Below are 17,289 nucleotides of genomic sequence, written 5' to 3'. Positions count from 1 at the left end.
CATCGTGGCCGTATTAGCTGGAACACGCATTAGCTTGTATCCAGAGTTTGGATGTCTTCTGTGGACATCACTGACAACCCGGTCCAACTCCTCATCAGACACAGCTGAATACATGTCTTTTTGCGCACACGCACACGCACACACAGAGACATTAACAAATAGTAATGTCCCGGTCCTTTTGTGTTTTGTTTTGTGGAGTACTTTGTGGACTACTTCTTCTAAATTTGGGGAGATAACGCCGACAACTTAATGTATGAATTCTTGTTGTGCTTCCTGACCTCGAACCAATTTTATGTACTCTGCGCTCAAAAATCTGTCAAAATGTTTAGTGCTTCCCAGCTGGCACAGGGATGTTGTATTAACGTTGGTCCTTGGTTGAATATGAGTTGCAATGTCAGACGTTAGATATCCATCATCCAACATTTAGTCAATGTTACCTTACTATAATTAGAAGTCAAGCCAACGTGAGGTTTTTAACGTAAACCCAATTTTCAAATCCATATCATAATCCAGTTATAATCAAATGTTGGGATACAAAGTTGTTTCAACGTATCAGAGAACAGTAAGCAGTACGCTGACCTCCGCCACGTTTTGTAATGCCGGTACGTACTGTGCTTCATGTTTTTTCATGCGCCTTATGTATGAAAATATACCCGTTCGTTGATATTAAGCCTCATGGGCCGCAAAATACGGTACTTTATTTATCCTGAGTGAAATTCACTAACATGCATCACTAACTAAACAGACATACAGAGACCTGCTGCCTACACTGCAGTGTGCTTTACTTCCCAACACGACAGACACACAACTCGTTTTTGTAGAGATTAGATGATGAAAGGTTTACAAACACAAAATATGCTCAGCAATGGGGAACTATATTGAAATGTATGTTGATACTTGTGGCACAGCTGGTTAATGTCCTCACAGCTCCACTTTAAGGGATCCGACTCCGGATCTTCTGTCCTGAGTCTCTCGTTCACTTGTCCAATGGCCGCTGCGCAGTGTGACCTGAGCATTCCCCTTTAAGCAGGTGGGCTTCTGGGTAATGTGTGACGTAATAAGCAGGTGGCCATGTTGTGTTGTGTGTTTGTCCCTCTCTCCGATGAATGGTGTGAAGTAATGTCAGCTGTATCCGCTGTAAGCTTTATATTCAGTGTGATAAATCTGATAAAAGTCCTGTGTTGTGATGTTGAAGGAAGAAAAGAGCTGAATAAAGCCGGTCCATGTGTTCACCTACTCCGCCTCTCCTCTTAGGCCGGACTGATAGTTACCATGGTTACCAACGTCAACAAGCCAAGCTAAGGTGAATGAGAATTAGCTTCATAGCTAGCTACACTAGCATAAGCTGAGCTAGCTAAAGTGCGGAGCCGTGACTCTAACTCACTAATTCTCGCCTCCATTTTTTCCGTCATCCTGAATCTATGACAAGAAATACAATCATAAAAGGAGGCAGAGGAAAAACTAGACATGGAGCACACAGGACAGTCTATTAATCAAGGTGAATAGAAGAGACAGCAACACACGGTAACACACAGCACAGCCAGCAGAGACCGCACCCTCCACAGACCTCCCGTTTGAGACTGTGTTTATTGTGTCCATATAAAATATGTTTTGTACAGACGAGAGACCGGACCAGAGGTCTCCAAATCTGGTCCTGGATGTTTCCTGATTCCAATGAGTGACTCCTGATCAGACTTCAGCAGAGCTTGATGACGAGCTGATCATTTGAATCAGGTGTGTTGGAGCAGGAAACATCTAAAACCTGCAGGACAGTGTCCCTCCAGGACCGGAGCTGGACACCTCTGGACTGGACCGGATCCCCCCACAGACCGTTTGTTGTAGGGCCGCTTTAACTGAAGGCATTTCTGAACTCACGTAGTGAAGTCGTGTGTGCTGTCCACCTCAGCCAATCAGAAGTAGGGGGTGTGGTCTGGGAGAACCTGGTTGAGATCTAGCAGCAGGTAATGCTGCATTCATAACATTGGAAAAGAAATGCTTTAAGTTGTACAACTGGGGAATTACTGTTTTCAAAATAAACATAAATGGCTGCTGCACATATTTTAGCGTCCAGCAAACGATGGCAACATGCCAAACTTATTTTTCGTCCTCCGAGTTGACTTGTTGTGTGAACGCTATGATAGTGGAAGTCGGAAATTTCCGAGTTGTAATTAAGAATTCTCGGTTCCGATATTTAGTGAACGAAGCATCCAAGCCGGCGTTTTTTTTTTTCCATTGAGGTCACTGTTGGAGATGATGGGAGGCTGAATTTATGAAGCCAGGGGCAGATATGACCAGCCTTTTGACTATTTATTTCCTATTTTGTATTTAGAATAAGAATTAAACAGTTTACTATTGCACACCCCGGAAAAAAAAAAAATCAGGCTCAGGGCGTTTTCTTACTTACAGCCCTGAGACAATGAAGTAAGTAGGAAAAGGATATGGCATAGTACATTAGATGTTAAAGATCAAAGTCTTACTCAGATAAAACGTACTTTCCTCCAGAAAACACACTGCTGAATACACTTATTTTTAATGTATTGTTCTGATTAGTTATTGCTTGTGATGTGATCCTCTGGATATCATCTTCATACTTGCTGTCAAACTTTTTTAGTCATGTTGTTGCTCTAGTGAATTTCTTCAGTGTAAACTAGAGGCCCTAATTCTGATGTTAAATTAAAGACAGGCACATGATCTATGTGAGTGCAATCTTTCATTTTCAAGAGTCTCTCACGTTTTGACAAGTTCTGCTATGAAATGCCATGAAAACTCACAGCCAGGATTCAAACACTCTAACGTCCCCCATCTTGCATGATTTTGTCTATCGTCTTAAGAGTTCAAACAGTGATCATGAAAGACGCAATACTTTCATCCCATTTTCCTGATCTATAAAAAAAAAAAAAAAAAAACAACCCACATGTTGTGAATGTCTTTTTTCCCTTGATATGTTGAAACTATATTATTTTTGAGAAGTGGAGTCACTTGTTTGACTTGAGACTCAGGCAGAACTCTAGTCTAGTGAAGGTAAGGGAACAGACAAGTCACGCATCTTTCGTCACATCCTTGCAACTTAAAACCTTCTAAAGCATCATTTTCATTGTTTCTGAAATAGCTTCAATGAAAGAAACATGAATTATCCCAAAAGTGTGTCACCGCCAGTGAAATTTCAGGAGAACAGATGTGCACAGTAATTCCAAGAGAAATGATTTCATTAGAAATAAAAGTTATGATTAAGAAACATCTTCCTTTCTTCCACCACTAATATTTCTCACCACTTTCATGGTGATCAGATGACGAAACACTGCCAAGTTGAAACAAATGAACACAAACCAACAGGAGGAGTGATGCCTCATTATTTAGTCAACAGAGTACTGGAGTTCTTCTGTTGCACACAGTTTATTTAACAATATGGTATATAAGTAAGAAATGAGTCTTTTTACCAGTTTATATGGTGATTTCATTCTCTCTTCCTTAATATTTATAGTATTTTGCTTCATAACTTGATTTACAATAGGAGAAAAAGTAAATCCCCCTAATTCAAGTTTTTGTGAGAGAGGAACGAGGGTTGATAGAACATTTAGTTTTACTCGGGGTGAATCTCAAATGTGCCCTTCATCTCTAGATTACACACAATTTAGTGTAAAATGTAGAGGATGGGGCGTCATCCAAGATGTGGCCTATGAACAACCGGTGATCATTCCACCTCAGCTTAGGGGGCTGGTCTCTTTCTCATACTCTCTTTACACTTTACAACATTTGCATGACAAAAAAGAATTAAAAGTTCTTTTTAATGTCAAAGCAACAATTTTCTACACCTGCAAGACAGATTTCCAAATTCCAGGCCACTGAGATGTAGGTTGTAGTCCTTGTTGTCTGTCTTGGTAAAACCAATCGGAGCTGTGTTTCTTAGTGACTATGAGGGTTTGTGTCAGTGTCTTCATGTGTGCCTGCAAACATGCCCGTGTATACATAACCTGGCGAAGTCCATGTCCTATTTTAATAAAACTGAGTGCTCTTCATACACACAAAGAGGGAGGGTGCAGTCTCTGTCCCTGAACACATCATCTTGGAGTAATGGTACAACACTAGATTACAATTGCCAGGAATGACAGTTTGAGAAGAGAACAAAAACCTGGCCTGATTTCCAGACAAATTATTTTTACATTTTCAACACAAAAATGTTTAAAGTTTTTTTTTTTTTTCCAAAGGTACAAAATAAAAAGATGTGATTTGTATAATGCAATTGTAGGTTTTTTTCTTAAAAAAAAAAAAAAGAAAGAAAGAAAGAAAAGGAAAAAACAAAACAAAAACAAACAAAACAAAAGTCATTTACCATACCAAAAACAAACTGAGTATTGAACACATTTGGTCTCAACCAAAAAATATATTCTTTGTGATTTAAATTTCATTTAAGAAGCAACTTGCAAATCCCTCAACATCCAAAGGAAGAAATGGACTTCCAGTTGGGATTAGGAAACAATTATATTCCCTAGAAGTGTTGGCTTTTTCTTTTTTTTTTGTTTTGTTTTCTTTTTTGCCTCGACCAATTTTTTTTTATTTTTTTTTTTTTTTTAACAACTGAAACTTTTTACATGTCAGTACAAAAAAAACCATTCTCAATCTTAGAAAGAACAAACAAAGCCCTCTAACGCCATAAAGAGTCTGAGGGGAAACAGAGGAAGGAGTGGGAGGATGGGTCCCTGGGAGAGAGATTTAGTTTCTTTCTTCCTTTTTTTTTTCCCTCAGCAGAAATGCTACAATCCCTCTACAAACTTCTCCAGAGTATCCCCTGTAGCATCTCCCACCATCCCTAAGTCACTGTTCAGCCCCCCTCTGTTGGGTGTGTTAAGCTGCGGTAGCATGGCACTCTGCTCTGGTGTCCCCAAATGTCCCTGTTCCAAGGACTGAAGCGGGCCCCCGAGCACCGGGTGGGGGGAACCCGAGTGTGGTGGAGGCGGATGCTGCGGCGACGGCTGGGGCTGGTTCTGGACTTGCGGCGAGGGACTGGAATGTGGCGGCTGTGGCTGCTGCTGCGAAGGTGGGCAGGGGGACTGGACGGGTGCGGGTGAACGGACTTGGTTGCTGAGGGCATTGCCTAATGCAGGCTGCCCCGGGAGGTGGGCACCACCCTGGGGCTGGCCAGCCAGTAAATGGGTCTGTGGGCTCATTGGGCTTGGCTGGGCAGGGGAGCCCATCTGCTGCTTGAGGACGGCCTGCTGTTGCTGGGGAAGTTGCTGCTGCTGCTGCTGCTGGGGAAGTTGCTGCTGAAGCATTCGCTGATGCAGCAGGTTCTGGGTGGAGTCCATCCCCATGCCGGGCTGGGCCATCTGAGCCATAGGTGGGAGTTGACCCATAGGTCCCCCAGCTGCTCCTCCACCTGCCTGCATGGCAATTTGCTGCTGCTGCATGCGCAGTTGGGAGTATGTAGCTGCCGTACCCTGCGTCTGTGCAGGGAACTGGCCCGGGTGTGCCTGAGGCATCACTCCCTGCTGCTGCTGCTGCTGCTGTTGCTGTTGTTGTTGTTGTTGTTGCTGCTGCTGCTGCTGCTGTTGTTGTTGCTGCTGCTGCTGCTGTTGTTGCTGCTGCTGCTGCTGCTGTTGTTGCTGCTGTCTTAAGAGCTGCCGACGGTAGAGTTCCTGAATCTGGGGGTTGGTGTTGTGTGCTGCGTTCAGCAGCTGCCCTTGAGCGCCTAATGCTGCCATGCCCTGCGCAGGTGGCTGCTGGGGCTGCTGCGGAGGCATCCCTGGCCTCTGAACTGCCCCTCCTGGCATAGCCATGGTCTGCATTGCTGGCATACCAGGCTGCTGCTGCTGACCTGCTTGCTGCTGTTGTTGCTGCGGTTGGTTGGCGTGATATTTGGCTGTTCGCTGTTTGATAAAAGCAGCCATGAGCTGGGGGTTTGATTTGAGGATGTTGAGAACTTGCTGCTGCTGCTGGGGAGAGCTGGGAGATTTGAGGGTACGTAAAAGGTCTTGCAGGGCATTGGGGGCTATTGCACCAGGTCGCTGTGGTGTTTGTGGCCGAGAACCAGGCTGTTGTGGTATTAGCATCCTCTGGCCCTGAGGTTGCTGCCCGGGAGGTATCATGGCTCTCTGAATAGTCATAGCCTGCTGTGGGTTCTGGCCTGGGACAAGGCCTGGTTGTTGATTCTGAGCTGCCGGCATGGGCCCTGCAGCTCCAGGCCACTGTCCTGGGGCCATGCCAGGTTGCATGACCTGTGGTCCACGAGGCCCTGGAACCATTTGCATGGGTGGCTGCATTGGACCTGTCATGCGCTGCTGGGGCTGCTGTGGGTTCATGGGCATGCCATTCATGTTGACCCTGTAGTTCTGATTCTGCTGGGCCTGTGCCATCATTTCGATATGTCGAGCCATCTTGACTGCAGCCAGGGGGGGGTGTTGAGGTGGCTGGGGTGGCTGAGGGAGGGGAGACTGCTGCTGGTGTAGAGGAGAGGCCTGGGGGCCAGGCTTGCCCTGGGACACCTGTGCTTGAGGCTGGCCATTGCGTGGCGCATTGGGGAAGGCATTGGGAGACATGACGCCTGCTGAGTTGGGGGTCTGCGGCTGGTTGGAGAGAGGCTGCTGTGGTGTCTGGGGAGTGTTGGGCTGAGCGTGAGATGTGGGAGTACTGGGGGCAGCTGAGGCTGGTGGAGACGGCAGCGGCATGGTTCTGCCTTGCATGGTGGCCATTCTTCTCCTCATCAGCTGGGCCTGCTGGAGCCTGTGCTGCAGCTGCTGCTGGCGAAGCTTGTGCTTGATGTTCAGGCAGAAGGGGACAGGACACTTGTTTTCCTGACAGTGCTTTGCATGGTAACAGCATAAAGCAATAAGCTGCTTGCATACTGGGCAACCACCATTGGTTTTGCGCTTGCAGCCCTTGGTGTGTTGAACCACACGCTTCATCTTCTGGCAGGATGGCAAGGAGCAGTTGGCATTGCGACACTGACAAGCATGGACCAATGACTGGATGCAGCGTTGGATACTTAAGCGTCGGCTCTCCTGTGGGCTCTTGGAGGCCTCTCCACTCTGGCTGTTGCTGTCGTCGTCCAGGCCGAGGCCCCACTTAACCATCTGGTGTTCGTGGCCCTTCGTGTTGTAACAATTGATGCAAAGATCAAAGTCCTGACAAAACAGAGAGAACAGGTTACACTCATTCACAGGAGTAAGTTTCAGATATCATGAGCTCTGAAGTAATCCATCAATTTCATTCCATATTCCTGTTTGTGTTTGTCCTTGTCTCTTTATTTAAAAACTAAATACTTTCACAAAGATGGAAAATTTTCGTTGTAAAAACGCAGTAGTTGCAGTAACTTACCTCACACACTGTGCAGTGCCAACGTGTCTCCACATGATGCTTGCACTCGTTACAAGTGTAGACAAAGCGGTCCTGTCCCTGGTTGTGCAACTCAACCAGCATGCACATGGTGCTCCACTTGCACCTCCTGAGGGAGCTGAACTCCCAGTGCTTGTCCCTGGCCAGAGTCAGGAAGGCATCACGACCATCCATCAGGTCACAGGAGAGCAAGGGGTCAGGGTCAACGATAGGCGGCAGGGTGTTGACCATGGGACCAGAATGGAGATGGATGACAAAGAACACCTTCAGCAGACAGAGAGCACATCAGAAGAGCATAAACAAAATTGGTACAGGCATTTAAAGATATTCAAAGATTTGCTTTTAAACAAACGTATCTAGTGTGAAACTACCATGAGGAACCAACTATATATTTATAAACAATGGACCGTTTCTCACAATTTAATCCAAAAATACCCATTGTTAACAGCTGTTGGTATTACAAGTTCTGAATATGAAAACAAAAGAAACAAGTCTGACCTCTTTGTGCTTCTCCATGGTGGCATATAACTTCTGGGACAAATCATTGGCAACATTAGGCATCCCAGGCTTCTTTTTATTGGCTCGGCTCACGCTGCTCTTGTTTTTATTGGTCTTCTTGTTATTTTTCTTCTTTGCATTTTTACTGTCACCTGGCGTACCCTGAGAAAACACAAACATATTAAATTATTACGTTTTCATCATCATATTGATGATTCAGACAGGACTTTAAAAGAAGCTTTGTGCTCTAGCTGTCAAAACAGCTAACAGACATTAATACATGACTAAATAATGGAGTTGTAAATCTGCTGTAACACAATGTCATTAAAAACAGGTTGCAAGTGACAAATCTTCCCACCTCAGGAGTTTCAGAGGCAGCCGTGTTCTCCTCTTTCTTTCTCTCCTCCTCTTCCTGCTCCAGTTCTTTGATGCTCTCCTCCAGAACATTGGGCCAAAAGTCTCCTTCAAAGTACGGCAGCTCATTGGCACTTGTCAGCCGGTCCTCAGTTGCCTGTTTAAAGATGTCCTGAGAGAAAGAGGGGGAAAAAAACATTTTAAAAAGCATTTACTGTGTTTTCAGTAATTCAGTAGTATGTTGAGCTTTTTCATGTTGGGTTTGTAGTGAATTACATTTAGCTACACAGAATTTCAACAGAGATTTAACCAGACAGCCATTCAAAACCAAAGCCAGACTTTTGATTTACAGCCTACAGCAAGAAAACAAGCAAGCCTTAGCTTGTTTTTTTTTAGTTTTTTTTTTTTTTTTTGGTCTATTTAAGAGGAATTTTTACCCCTCTTACCTTATAGTCATGAAGGATCCGCTCTGCAAAGGCCTTGTCCAGCATCTTCCTATACCACTCCTGGAGCCTCTTTGGCTTGGGGATTTTCTGATCAGGAGGATGGCAGTGGAAGATGTAGTCATCTCCTTCACTGGGAGGGCATGCCCAGATGTGGCCCTGAGCATACCTGCACAGGAATCAAGTGTCAACACCAAGTGTGACTAAAGAAATCTAGATTATGTGTTTGCCAAGGTCTGGATTCCCAAACCTCAGTTATAAGCTTTCAAGAGGTGAAAGGTCTAGGGCTTACCCGAGTTTCTTGACATATTCTAGATAGCCAATGAGGATCTCATGGTATACTGCTGTTCGTAGAATCCGAGGTCTGAAGAAGTGAATACTGTCAAGGTATGATATGTAGACCCGTCTGTATAGGAACAGAAAGGGAAAACAGATGAGCTAAAATTCAATTTCTCTACAGTCATATGCAACATGGATTAAGAATGTGTACAGACCTAGTGTTGGGGAATGGGCACTCGGAACCATACTCTTGGACATGCATGCCAAAGAAGCAAACATCTACACCATCAATCTCCTCAAAGGCGAAAAGTGCTTTGGTTCTGTAGGGAAAGGCCTCGGGCATTTCACCCGTGTCCACAAACCTGTCACAATAAAACACCAAGTATTAATATGCGCGAACACATAAGATCTTTTGATCTACCCAATACCCATTGCTTTTTTTCAGCCAGAAATTAAGACAAACTAATAAAAACAACAAGAAAAATGGGCAATCTAAGGTTCAAAAAGGGATGCTCTGAACACAACACAAATATGTGGACTGTGTGATACTGGAGATTTTTTTAATGATGCATTCCTTGAAAAGTGTAATACAAAATATAGGTGCATAGTGCAATTCATAAAAGTGTATAATAACAGCATAAAATGCTTTTCCCCCCCGCTTTATTATGACTTTGAAGGCTTCCAGCAAACAAGAGTCACAAGATGTGTCGCTGATTTTAGAGACCCTCAAAAACATAATGGGACAATTCAAGCCATTTGCCCTTGAGTCAATAAAAGAGAAACTATAAATCAGTCCACCTAAAGATAAGAGATTCTTGGACAAGAGCCTCGTCCCTGTAAGGATAGGACAAGTATTGCAGATTGTGATCTTGAGTGAGAAGAAGGTGAATAACTTCTCCACTCCCAAAGAAAACCCTCCATTTTGTCAAACATGAGGTTCTACAATCAATCTGACTAGTCTTAAAAGCTTCATAGAGGGCACTGTGCTTTGTATGACAGACAATAAATAGGTCAAACATGAGTGCATGACATTAAAGAAGATGAGACGGACATTCTGTTGTCTACAACATCATGGGCTCATTCATTTTATTGTCTAATTGAGGAATATTAAAAAAAAAAAAAAAAATCAAATTCTTGTTCTTCGTTGGCTGATTTTTTTCCCCCTAAAAAGTGGCAACAACCACACCATATCGCAGAACTTTGCTTGCAGCAAACAAGTTCTCCAATCCAGCAGTTTTTCAAACTATCCGAAAAGACAGTCAAACTTGCTATCTCATCCATCCATTGCTGTTGACAATTATATCCAACAGTTTAAATGGAGAATTCCCATCCCCATACACAACCTGTGGTCAGTAATGGGCATCAGCAAATACTGAATCCAGGGATTGGGAATTAGTGATTGGCCACAAAAAAGCTGATGGGAGCATCCCAAAAGACAGCAAACACAAACATAATCAGCCAACCCTCTGGACCTCCAGAAGTCACTGATGCTCTCACCTGGCTTTCATGCCTGGTTTAACATCCACCGTTTTGTCGGAGCTCGCCACCACTCGCACAAACACCTCTCCAGCCTCTGGGTGGTTCTGTCGCTTCAAGTATTTATTCACACGGTCCTCTATGTACATTCCCAATCGTGTCGACTGCAGCCCTACAGTGAAGAAGCGCAGGAGAAATATCACTCACTTTTCAGGACAAAAAGAAAAAACAATCCATATTATAGATGTCTAAGAAAACATGTCTAAAATAACTTCCAGTGGGCATAAAGTTGAACAAGATAAAAATATTAGAACTAATGACTTGTAACACTATGGATGAGTTGTGTGAAAAACTGTGGCATACAGGTCAGAAGTTTTGTGCAGGGAGATAAACTTTATTTTTGCAAATGCAACAATTATCCCCTTAACCCATTCAGGTGTTGCATAAACTGTTTGGAAAATCTATAAATGTCAAATGTGAGGATGGTTCTACAAGGTTTTTTTGTCTTGTATTGTAATAAACTGCTTTTGGTTGATTTCACTAACTTTTTGCAGAGAACTTGTTTTCCTTTCGTGTTTTTCCACTTTTCTTTAAACAGTTGTCGCAAATAAATCTGGAAAGAGAGAGACAAGTTAAATTTGTCAAAAACAATGACCACATTTAAATACACATTAACATGCAAAAAGTTGAGTTTGACAGCTCACCCCGATGGCCAAATGACTTCGTAGTGTAAGACGCATATTTGGTGCATTTTCCGGCCACAATCTTTACATTCAACAAACCTGGGAGGGGTGGGGGGGCATAATTTGTTACACACATGGGATTCACCAAATGTTGAAAATACAAAATTAATCAGTACTCAAAAGTTAGCTGCACCATCAGACTACTGTTTTTCCCTGCGCCTACAGCACCAATTCAAATCACATTATTGCAGTTATTGAAACTAGACAAATCGTGTCACTAACAGCCATCATTTGTATGAATGTTGATATCTTAATCACTGAAACAGCCAGACACAAACAGCTCCATTCAAGTTCAGTATTCTTCCAGTTGTTATGCAGTTGCAAACCAGTAAATGCAAGTGTGCCTTTGTGGGAGATAAAGATAGCAGATATGTTTAAGATAAGATATGTTTCTGCATCTTTTCTAACATAAATTAAATTGGCAATAAGAAAGCAATTACACCATTTCAAAGTATTAAGGTGCTGGAAAAACTCTTTGGACACACACAGTTTGAGTTCCACTCAGCAGGTGGCGTAGCTGAGTTGCCCTAAGGCTCCATTGAAACCAAAGTGATTGATCAGAGAACTCCAGAAAGAAAAAATGCAGACTGTGCACCAAATGCACAAAAGCAAAGCCAGATGTGGGTGGCAGAAAATAACTTTTAAAGATGTGATTGGAGCACAAAAGGAGGACACATAAATTAAGGGATTATTCAACACACATGAAACTAACTTCAACTACTCATTACAGGGTTGTAGTCTGGGGTGGTGGGGTTGTTTCTACTTACGGTTCAGGGTCGAGGACATCATTCTTCTTCCGTTCAAATTGGTCTTTTGAGATCATCCTAAGCATTCGGGAAGTGTTGGGAAAACCAAAAGGGGACAGTCAGTAAAAAATAGACCAAACTAGAAGAGTTTTTCATTTCTCAGCTGCATACGTTTTCCATGGCTGTCTGAATCATAGCAACAAACTGGCAGTTGAACTGCTGCCTAGGGCAGTTACAATCTTGCCTTAATAATAAGCATTTAAGACTACTGGCACTCTGTTTTATGAAATAGGATAAATGTGCATTAATGGACATGAAATTAAAATTCATTAGGTAAAATTATTAAGGTCAGTATGAAGTTGGACATTACAGATTAACAACAACGTACAACTATATTTCTGACGATATTTATTAGAAACTCTGATGGACAAGTACTTTGTTTGATCATGGAAACTAACCCTTAACAATAAAGCTTGTGGCTTGACTCATAAAAAAAAAAAAAACTATGAAACAAGAGAAACATATATAACCGTAAGATGGCAATTCCACCATCTCAGCTTCACTTACGTCTGTGGCTGTGCAGGATCATCCCCTAACGTCACACTCTCACCCTGGATCTCATTGAAGCACTTCTCACAGAAATGATACCTGAAAGGAGACGGTCAACATTTAAATGGAGAGCCTCCCCCCCCCTCAATGTTTAGTGTTTGTTGTATTGCTGATGTGAGAGAAATACTACTACGCAGACAAAACTTGTCTTTGATGTTTTCTAGTAGAGAACAGAATCCCTGAGCTCCCACTGAGAGTAACTGTGCTGCAGGATCCTTATGCTGTCTGAAGTTGTGCTGGTTCACTTCTGTTGCGCTACTCTGCTCTTAAAGTGTCCAACTGAAGTGTAAAAATAGGAGGGCTGCAGATACACAATTGATACAGCAGGGGGTGCAAGGGAACATTGTGTAAATAGTTATCTGCAGGCTTTCCACTGAGGGGAAAAGGCAATTATGGGAAACGCTGTTTGTGGCTTACAGCAAACCGTTATATTTTGTCTGTCGCACAAGGGGGGGGGGGGGGGCACCCATCCTGAATTCATACAGTCCCTTGACAGAGGTGGAGGGAAAAACAATAAACACTCCACTTTGCTGCTTTCAGTGTCTGACGCTTTTGGATCTTCAGTGTTTCCCTTTATGGGAATGGGAGGCTCTGTTGGAACCTAGCGGTTACTAAATGTTGTGAGCGAATCCCATTTAGTTCTCTTATGGCATGCCAGGACCAGGAGACAGAGCCATTAAATCTGCAGCTTCAAGGATGACAGTACAGCCTGGACCAGTGCTCCCTCTACAGTGACACAGGAATAGATCCCAGGCTGCAGGGGATTGGTAATACACTTGAAATTACTGCATTTATTGTCCATCAAAACACCTAATAAGCAACTGTGTATGTGTGACATGTACAAGATGCTCCATTGAAATCAAAGTTTGTGAGTTGAGTGCAATAATGTACATCAAGACAAAAAAGAGTCTCTTCATCTAAACACAGGCACGCACACACCTCCATGCACACGCGCACACACAAGTACCTGTTCTGGTAACTGTAGTATGTGCCTCCAGTAGGGATGGTGCAGAGCTGCTTACCATAACAACATAGGGTTTGAGGAGAAAACTCATACTGCCAAAACAAATGAGATGACAAAAGGTGTTCAGAACAATCTTTCTCTAACTCCTTCAAGAGTAAGAAAATCTATTGATCTGACAGTTATTCTTTTAAAGTTCAGCAACTATATTTGTCTCTTCTGAGTTAGTTCATTCATCCTCAACCACGACCTGGAAACCATATTGCCAGGTCGTGGCGGGTACTTGAGCAAATTCCAGCTCCCATTGGGCGAGAGTGGGGTACATCCTGGACAGGTTGCTTCTCCTCTGAGCTAGTGCTGAGCAATAATAATAATAATAATAATAATAATAATAATAAAAAAAAAGCACCAAAATGTTCCAAACTCCTGTTTGTACTACTGACTCACACTGTCGGTGTTTGACCAAACTAAATCCAAGAATGAAAATAGAAGTTAGTGCTAGAATTTTTGGTAACGTGGCTGCCAATAACAGCTATGGCTGGCTGACATATTTTTCAATCTTTCCTAATCCATTCAGCCTTTCCCAAATCCATGTGATCTGCTCCTTCGATCTCACCTTCCTCCCGCAGCAATAGCCCAGCCCCTGCATGACAGGGTCGATCTCCGACTCAAACACCTCAGCCAGCTTGGAGCAGTACTTGTAGACACGGGAAGTCTTACGGTTGTAGAGCCAGGCATTGTTGAACATCAGCCAGACATCGTCAACATATTGCCATGGCTCTTGGTACTGGCCTGTGTCAAGTTTACGTTTTATTGTGGAGAGATCGATCGGGTTCTTGACAATGTCGAAGTAGTCCTTGAGAGAGTAAGAAGTATAAAAACATCTTTGTGTTACTGACCAAATACCTGAAACACCGCAGCTGAATTAAAGGGATTCAACATGTGGCAAGTGCATATGTTCCACTTACCGGGATACCGAGAAGCATGGGGTCTACTGGCTGTCTGAAGGGAAGCGACTCTGGGTCCTGCCTGTAGAGAGACTCCAAAGTTGGCATCAGAGCCTGGCGCAACTCCTCTGGTTTAAAGACTAGAGACAGAAGCAAGGAACAGATGAAGGAAAGTGTTAGAGTAATAAATTAAAAATTAAAAATTAAGGGAGGAGAGAAACAGTGCAGTTCAAGACTTTTCCTCAAGAAAGTGCAAAATATTTGGCTTGTTGACTCTTTTCATTCATTTTAGAATGTTAGAAAGCTTATTTAGTGCTCCTATGAGCTGTGCATACCTTCTCTTGTGGAAGTCTTCAAGTAATTCAGCAGAACTCACTCAATAATGCAGCAAGAGTTTTGATTGTTTTCATATGTCAGCATTATTTGTCCCCAAATCACATGTAACTGAATCGTCACTTAAGCTTGCTTTCAAGTGTGCCTCATGATTTGCAGAGGATATTCTACCAGCAGTTGCAGATGCAATTCATTATTTTTGTAAAATGTTGACCAAAGAAGGCTCGTCAGTGCCGGACTCATAACATTTGACTGTCTTGGTTTTATTCATTCTTTGGCTTCTGACTCACTTTTCCTCCTTGACTGAGAGGGGGATGAGGAGGTTGTGCTGTTGGCTGCACCCTCTTCCTCTTCTTTGGGTTCTGCCTTCATCTCCGGCTTTTTCTCTTCCACCTCCATTGGCTCCGGCTTTTCCTCTGGCTCTTCCTTCTTCACCAGCGTCGAAGCAAAGTCGTCTTCAGTCTACAGATGAACAAGCCAGTGATTTGTCATCACTATGACAATCATAGGTATTTGATTTCCAATGTTATTTGTCTCAAATCTTTTTAACTTTAATATGGGAGAGGTTATTTGTGTGCTTCTGTGATTTGTGTTGGAAATATATCACTCAAACCAAATTCAGACAGTGTGGGCCCCAAAACGTTTTATTCTTTGCGCAGTGTGAATGCGAATGTGTCCTGGCCACATCAAAAAAAAACCTCCTCTGTCACTGTCAAATTTTCCCACCAAAATTTTGCTAAATACTAAAAATATGTTACTATTTCAAAAGGATGCATTTAATTGCAGAGGGCTGTACAATAGGACCACACAGCACTCACTCAATCCCTCTGTACCATTCTTTCACTTGCTATCCCGCTCACATACATATAAGCACATTGGCAACACACCCGTCAGTTGGATTAGCCGAAAACACTGTAAACCTGTGTATTTGCATGTAGAGAAGTGAGATCCAATTACAAATGGTGCATGTGGAGGCACATTTTAAAATAGGTGTGAACAGCGACATAAAAACTAAACAGTTCAAGCTTTATTTTACAGGTGATCAAATTTGATTCAATTTGTCCAGGGAACCCCTACCCACCTCCATCTTGGGCTCAGTTTTGCCGCCAGCGGCCTCAAACTCCTTTTGGTCGTGGTGCGTCTCTGTTTTGACCTCTTGTACAGGCAGGTCCGCTCCAACATGCTGCGAGTGCATGTCGGCGCTGGCAGCTGAGGCAGGAGTGGGCACCCGGTTATCCAGACTTGCTCCTGGCTGAGACAACTGAAACAGATGAGGGCGGGAGAGAGTGAAATAGGTGTATGAGATATATGCAGCAGCTCGGCTCCTTTTTTGCATGCAGCTGAATGAACACCTCCCATACTCATTTCAAAGGAGTAACATTCCCATCGTGATGGATGCTACAGAGAATGGTGAGGATGCAGTTATGAGACAGAGAGGTGGATGTGGATGGGGCAGGTTGGTACATGGCAGTCAGAAGGATGGGAGTCTGGACGGGAAGGGAGGGTGGTTTCAGAGTGGAGGGCATGCTGAGGGTCTCAGTCTCACCGGCGTGGTAGGGGGTTGAGGCGGGGGCTGCGTCTGTGCTGGTGCGGGGAGCTCCGCCTGGGGTTGGGGCTGGGTGGGGCAGGGCGGGGTGGCACCCTGGGCCTGGGCAGGGCCAGGGAGGGTAGGGGTAGAGCTGCGGCTGGAGGGCTGGGGGTGCGGCAGGTTAGTGGCCGCCCCAGCCGTGGAGGCGGAGGCAGCAGGTGGAGGCGTGGAGTGCAAAGGGGTTTGGGAGGAGGCTAGCTGAGGGCCCAGTGAGGGACCAAGTGCATTCATGGGGAGGTTAGCGCTCTGCTGCTGCTGCTGGAGAGAAGGACACACACAAAGGGCGGGCAGACAGATACGTATATGCACACACAGACAAACACACACAAGAGAAGTAGACAAACATACCGTCGAAATGTCAAACAGACAAGCACATCACCACACAAAATTTGGAGTTCAGAGGGCACTGATTGTGATTGGCACAAGAACAATTTAAGAGCAATTAGTGTGTAGTATGATCGGTTAAAGTGGCTTGAGTTTAGTTCGGCAGCTGCTAGTTGGAATTAAGTTAACTTTGAAGCCTCTCTAAAAGGGGTGGCATTACCAAATCCCACGGGCCAATGGTGTCTTACCTGGGTGATGGCAGCTTGGGCCTGTGGTTGACCCATGCCAGGGCCCACGGAGACGTTCATCGTGCCTGTTGCAGCAACTGCAGCAGTTCCTGGAGGGAACTGTGTCTGAGCCAAAAACTGTCCCTGGCTGGCAGTCTGGCCTACCATGTTGCCGCCACCGTGTCCGGTCATTATTCCTTGGGCCTGAGGCATCCTGGAGGGAGACATGCCCAACTACAAGGCAGAAAAACAAGATGTTACTACAACCAGATTGACAGTATTTTCACAGACTGATTGCCAAAATAATGCAGTTACTAGGCAGAATGAGAGTGTGTGTGTGTGTGTGTGTGTGTGTGTGTGTGTGTGTGTGTGTGTGTGTATGGCGCAACTAAAACAGACCAAAAGACCTGCAAAGCCAATAACAGCTTGGCT

At 44.1% G+C, this 17,289-nt stretch overlaps 1 protein-coding gene across 1 annotated transcript in view; it reads right to left on the bottom strand.

The window, feature by feature from the left end:
• Nucleotides 1-3,769: 3,769 nt before the first annotated feature.
• The window catches only part of crebbpa (CREB binding lysine acetyltransferase a), a 42,386-nt gene continuing 28,866 nt past the window's right edge, over nucleotides 3,770-17,289 (bottom strand). The window contains exons 13-31 of the mRNA XM_029510373.1: nucleotides 16,879-17,091; nucleotides 16,265-16,564; nucleotides 15,800-15,979; nucleotides 15,009-15,180; nucleotides 14,407-14,525; nucleotides 14,055-14,294; nucleotides 13,445-13,533; nucleotides 12,436-12,516; nucleotides 11,890-11,946; nucleotides 11,084-11,161; nucleotides 10,925-10,992; nucleotides 10,401-10,551; nucleotides 9,119-9,265; nucleotides 8,917-9,030; nucleotides 8,628-8,793; nucleotides 8,186-8,353; nucleotides 7,828-7,989; nucleotides 7,312-7,593; nucleotides 3,770-7,118 (exon numbers count right to left, since the gene is read on the bottom strand). Of these exons, the coding sequence (XP_029366233.1) occupies nucleotides 4,752-7,118; nucleotides 7,312-7,593; nucleotides 7,828-7,989; nucleotides 8,186-8,353; nucleotides 8,628-8,793; nucleotides 8,917-9,030; nucleotides 9,119-9,265; nucleotides 10,401-10,551; nucleotides 10,925-10,992; nucleotides 11,084-11,161; nucleotides 11,890-11,946; nucleotides 12,436-12,516; nucleotides 13,445-13,533; nucleotides 14,055-14,294; nucleotides 14,407-14,525; nucleotides 15,009-15,180; nucleotides 15,800-15,979; nucleotides 16,265-16,564; nucleotides 16,879-17,091 (5,154 nt within the window). The 3' untranslated portion in view covers nucleotides 3,770-4,751. The remainder of the gene's footprint in view (nucleotides 7,119-7,311; nucleotides 7,594-7,827; nucleotides 7,990-8,185; nucleotides 8,354-8,627; nucleotides 8,794-8,916; nucleotides 9,031-9,118; nucleotides 9,266-10,400; nucleotides 10,552-10,924; nucleotides 10,993-11,083; nucleotides 11,162-11,889; nucleotides 11,947-12,435; nucleotides 12,517-13,444; nucleotides 13,534-14,054; nucleotides 14,295-14,406; nucleotides 14,526-15,008; nucleotides 15,181-15,799; nucleotides 15,980-16,264; nucleotides 16,565-16,878; nucleotides 17,092-17,289) is intronic.

The sequence above is a fragment of the Echeneis naucrates genome, chromosome 1 (genome assembly GCF_900963305.1).
Source record: "Echeneis naucrates chromosome 1, fEcheNa1.1, whole genome shotgun sequence".
Lineage (NCBI taxonomy): Eukaryota > Metazoa > Chordata > Actinopteri > Carangiformes > Echeneidae > Echeneis > Echeneis naucrates.
The sequence above is the reverse complement of the archived record's forward strand: the minus strand, read 5'-3'. Positions and strand labels throughout refer to the sequence as shown.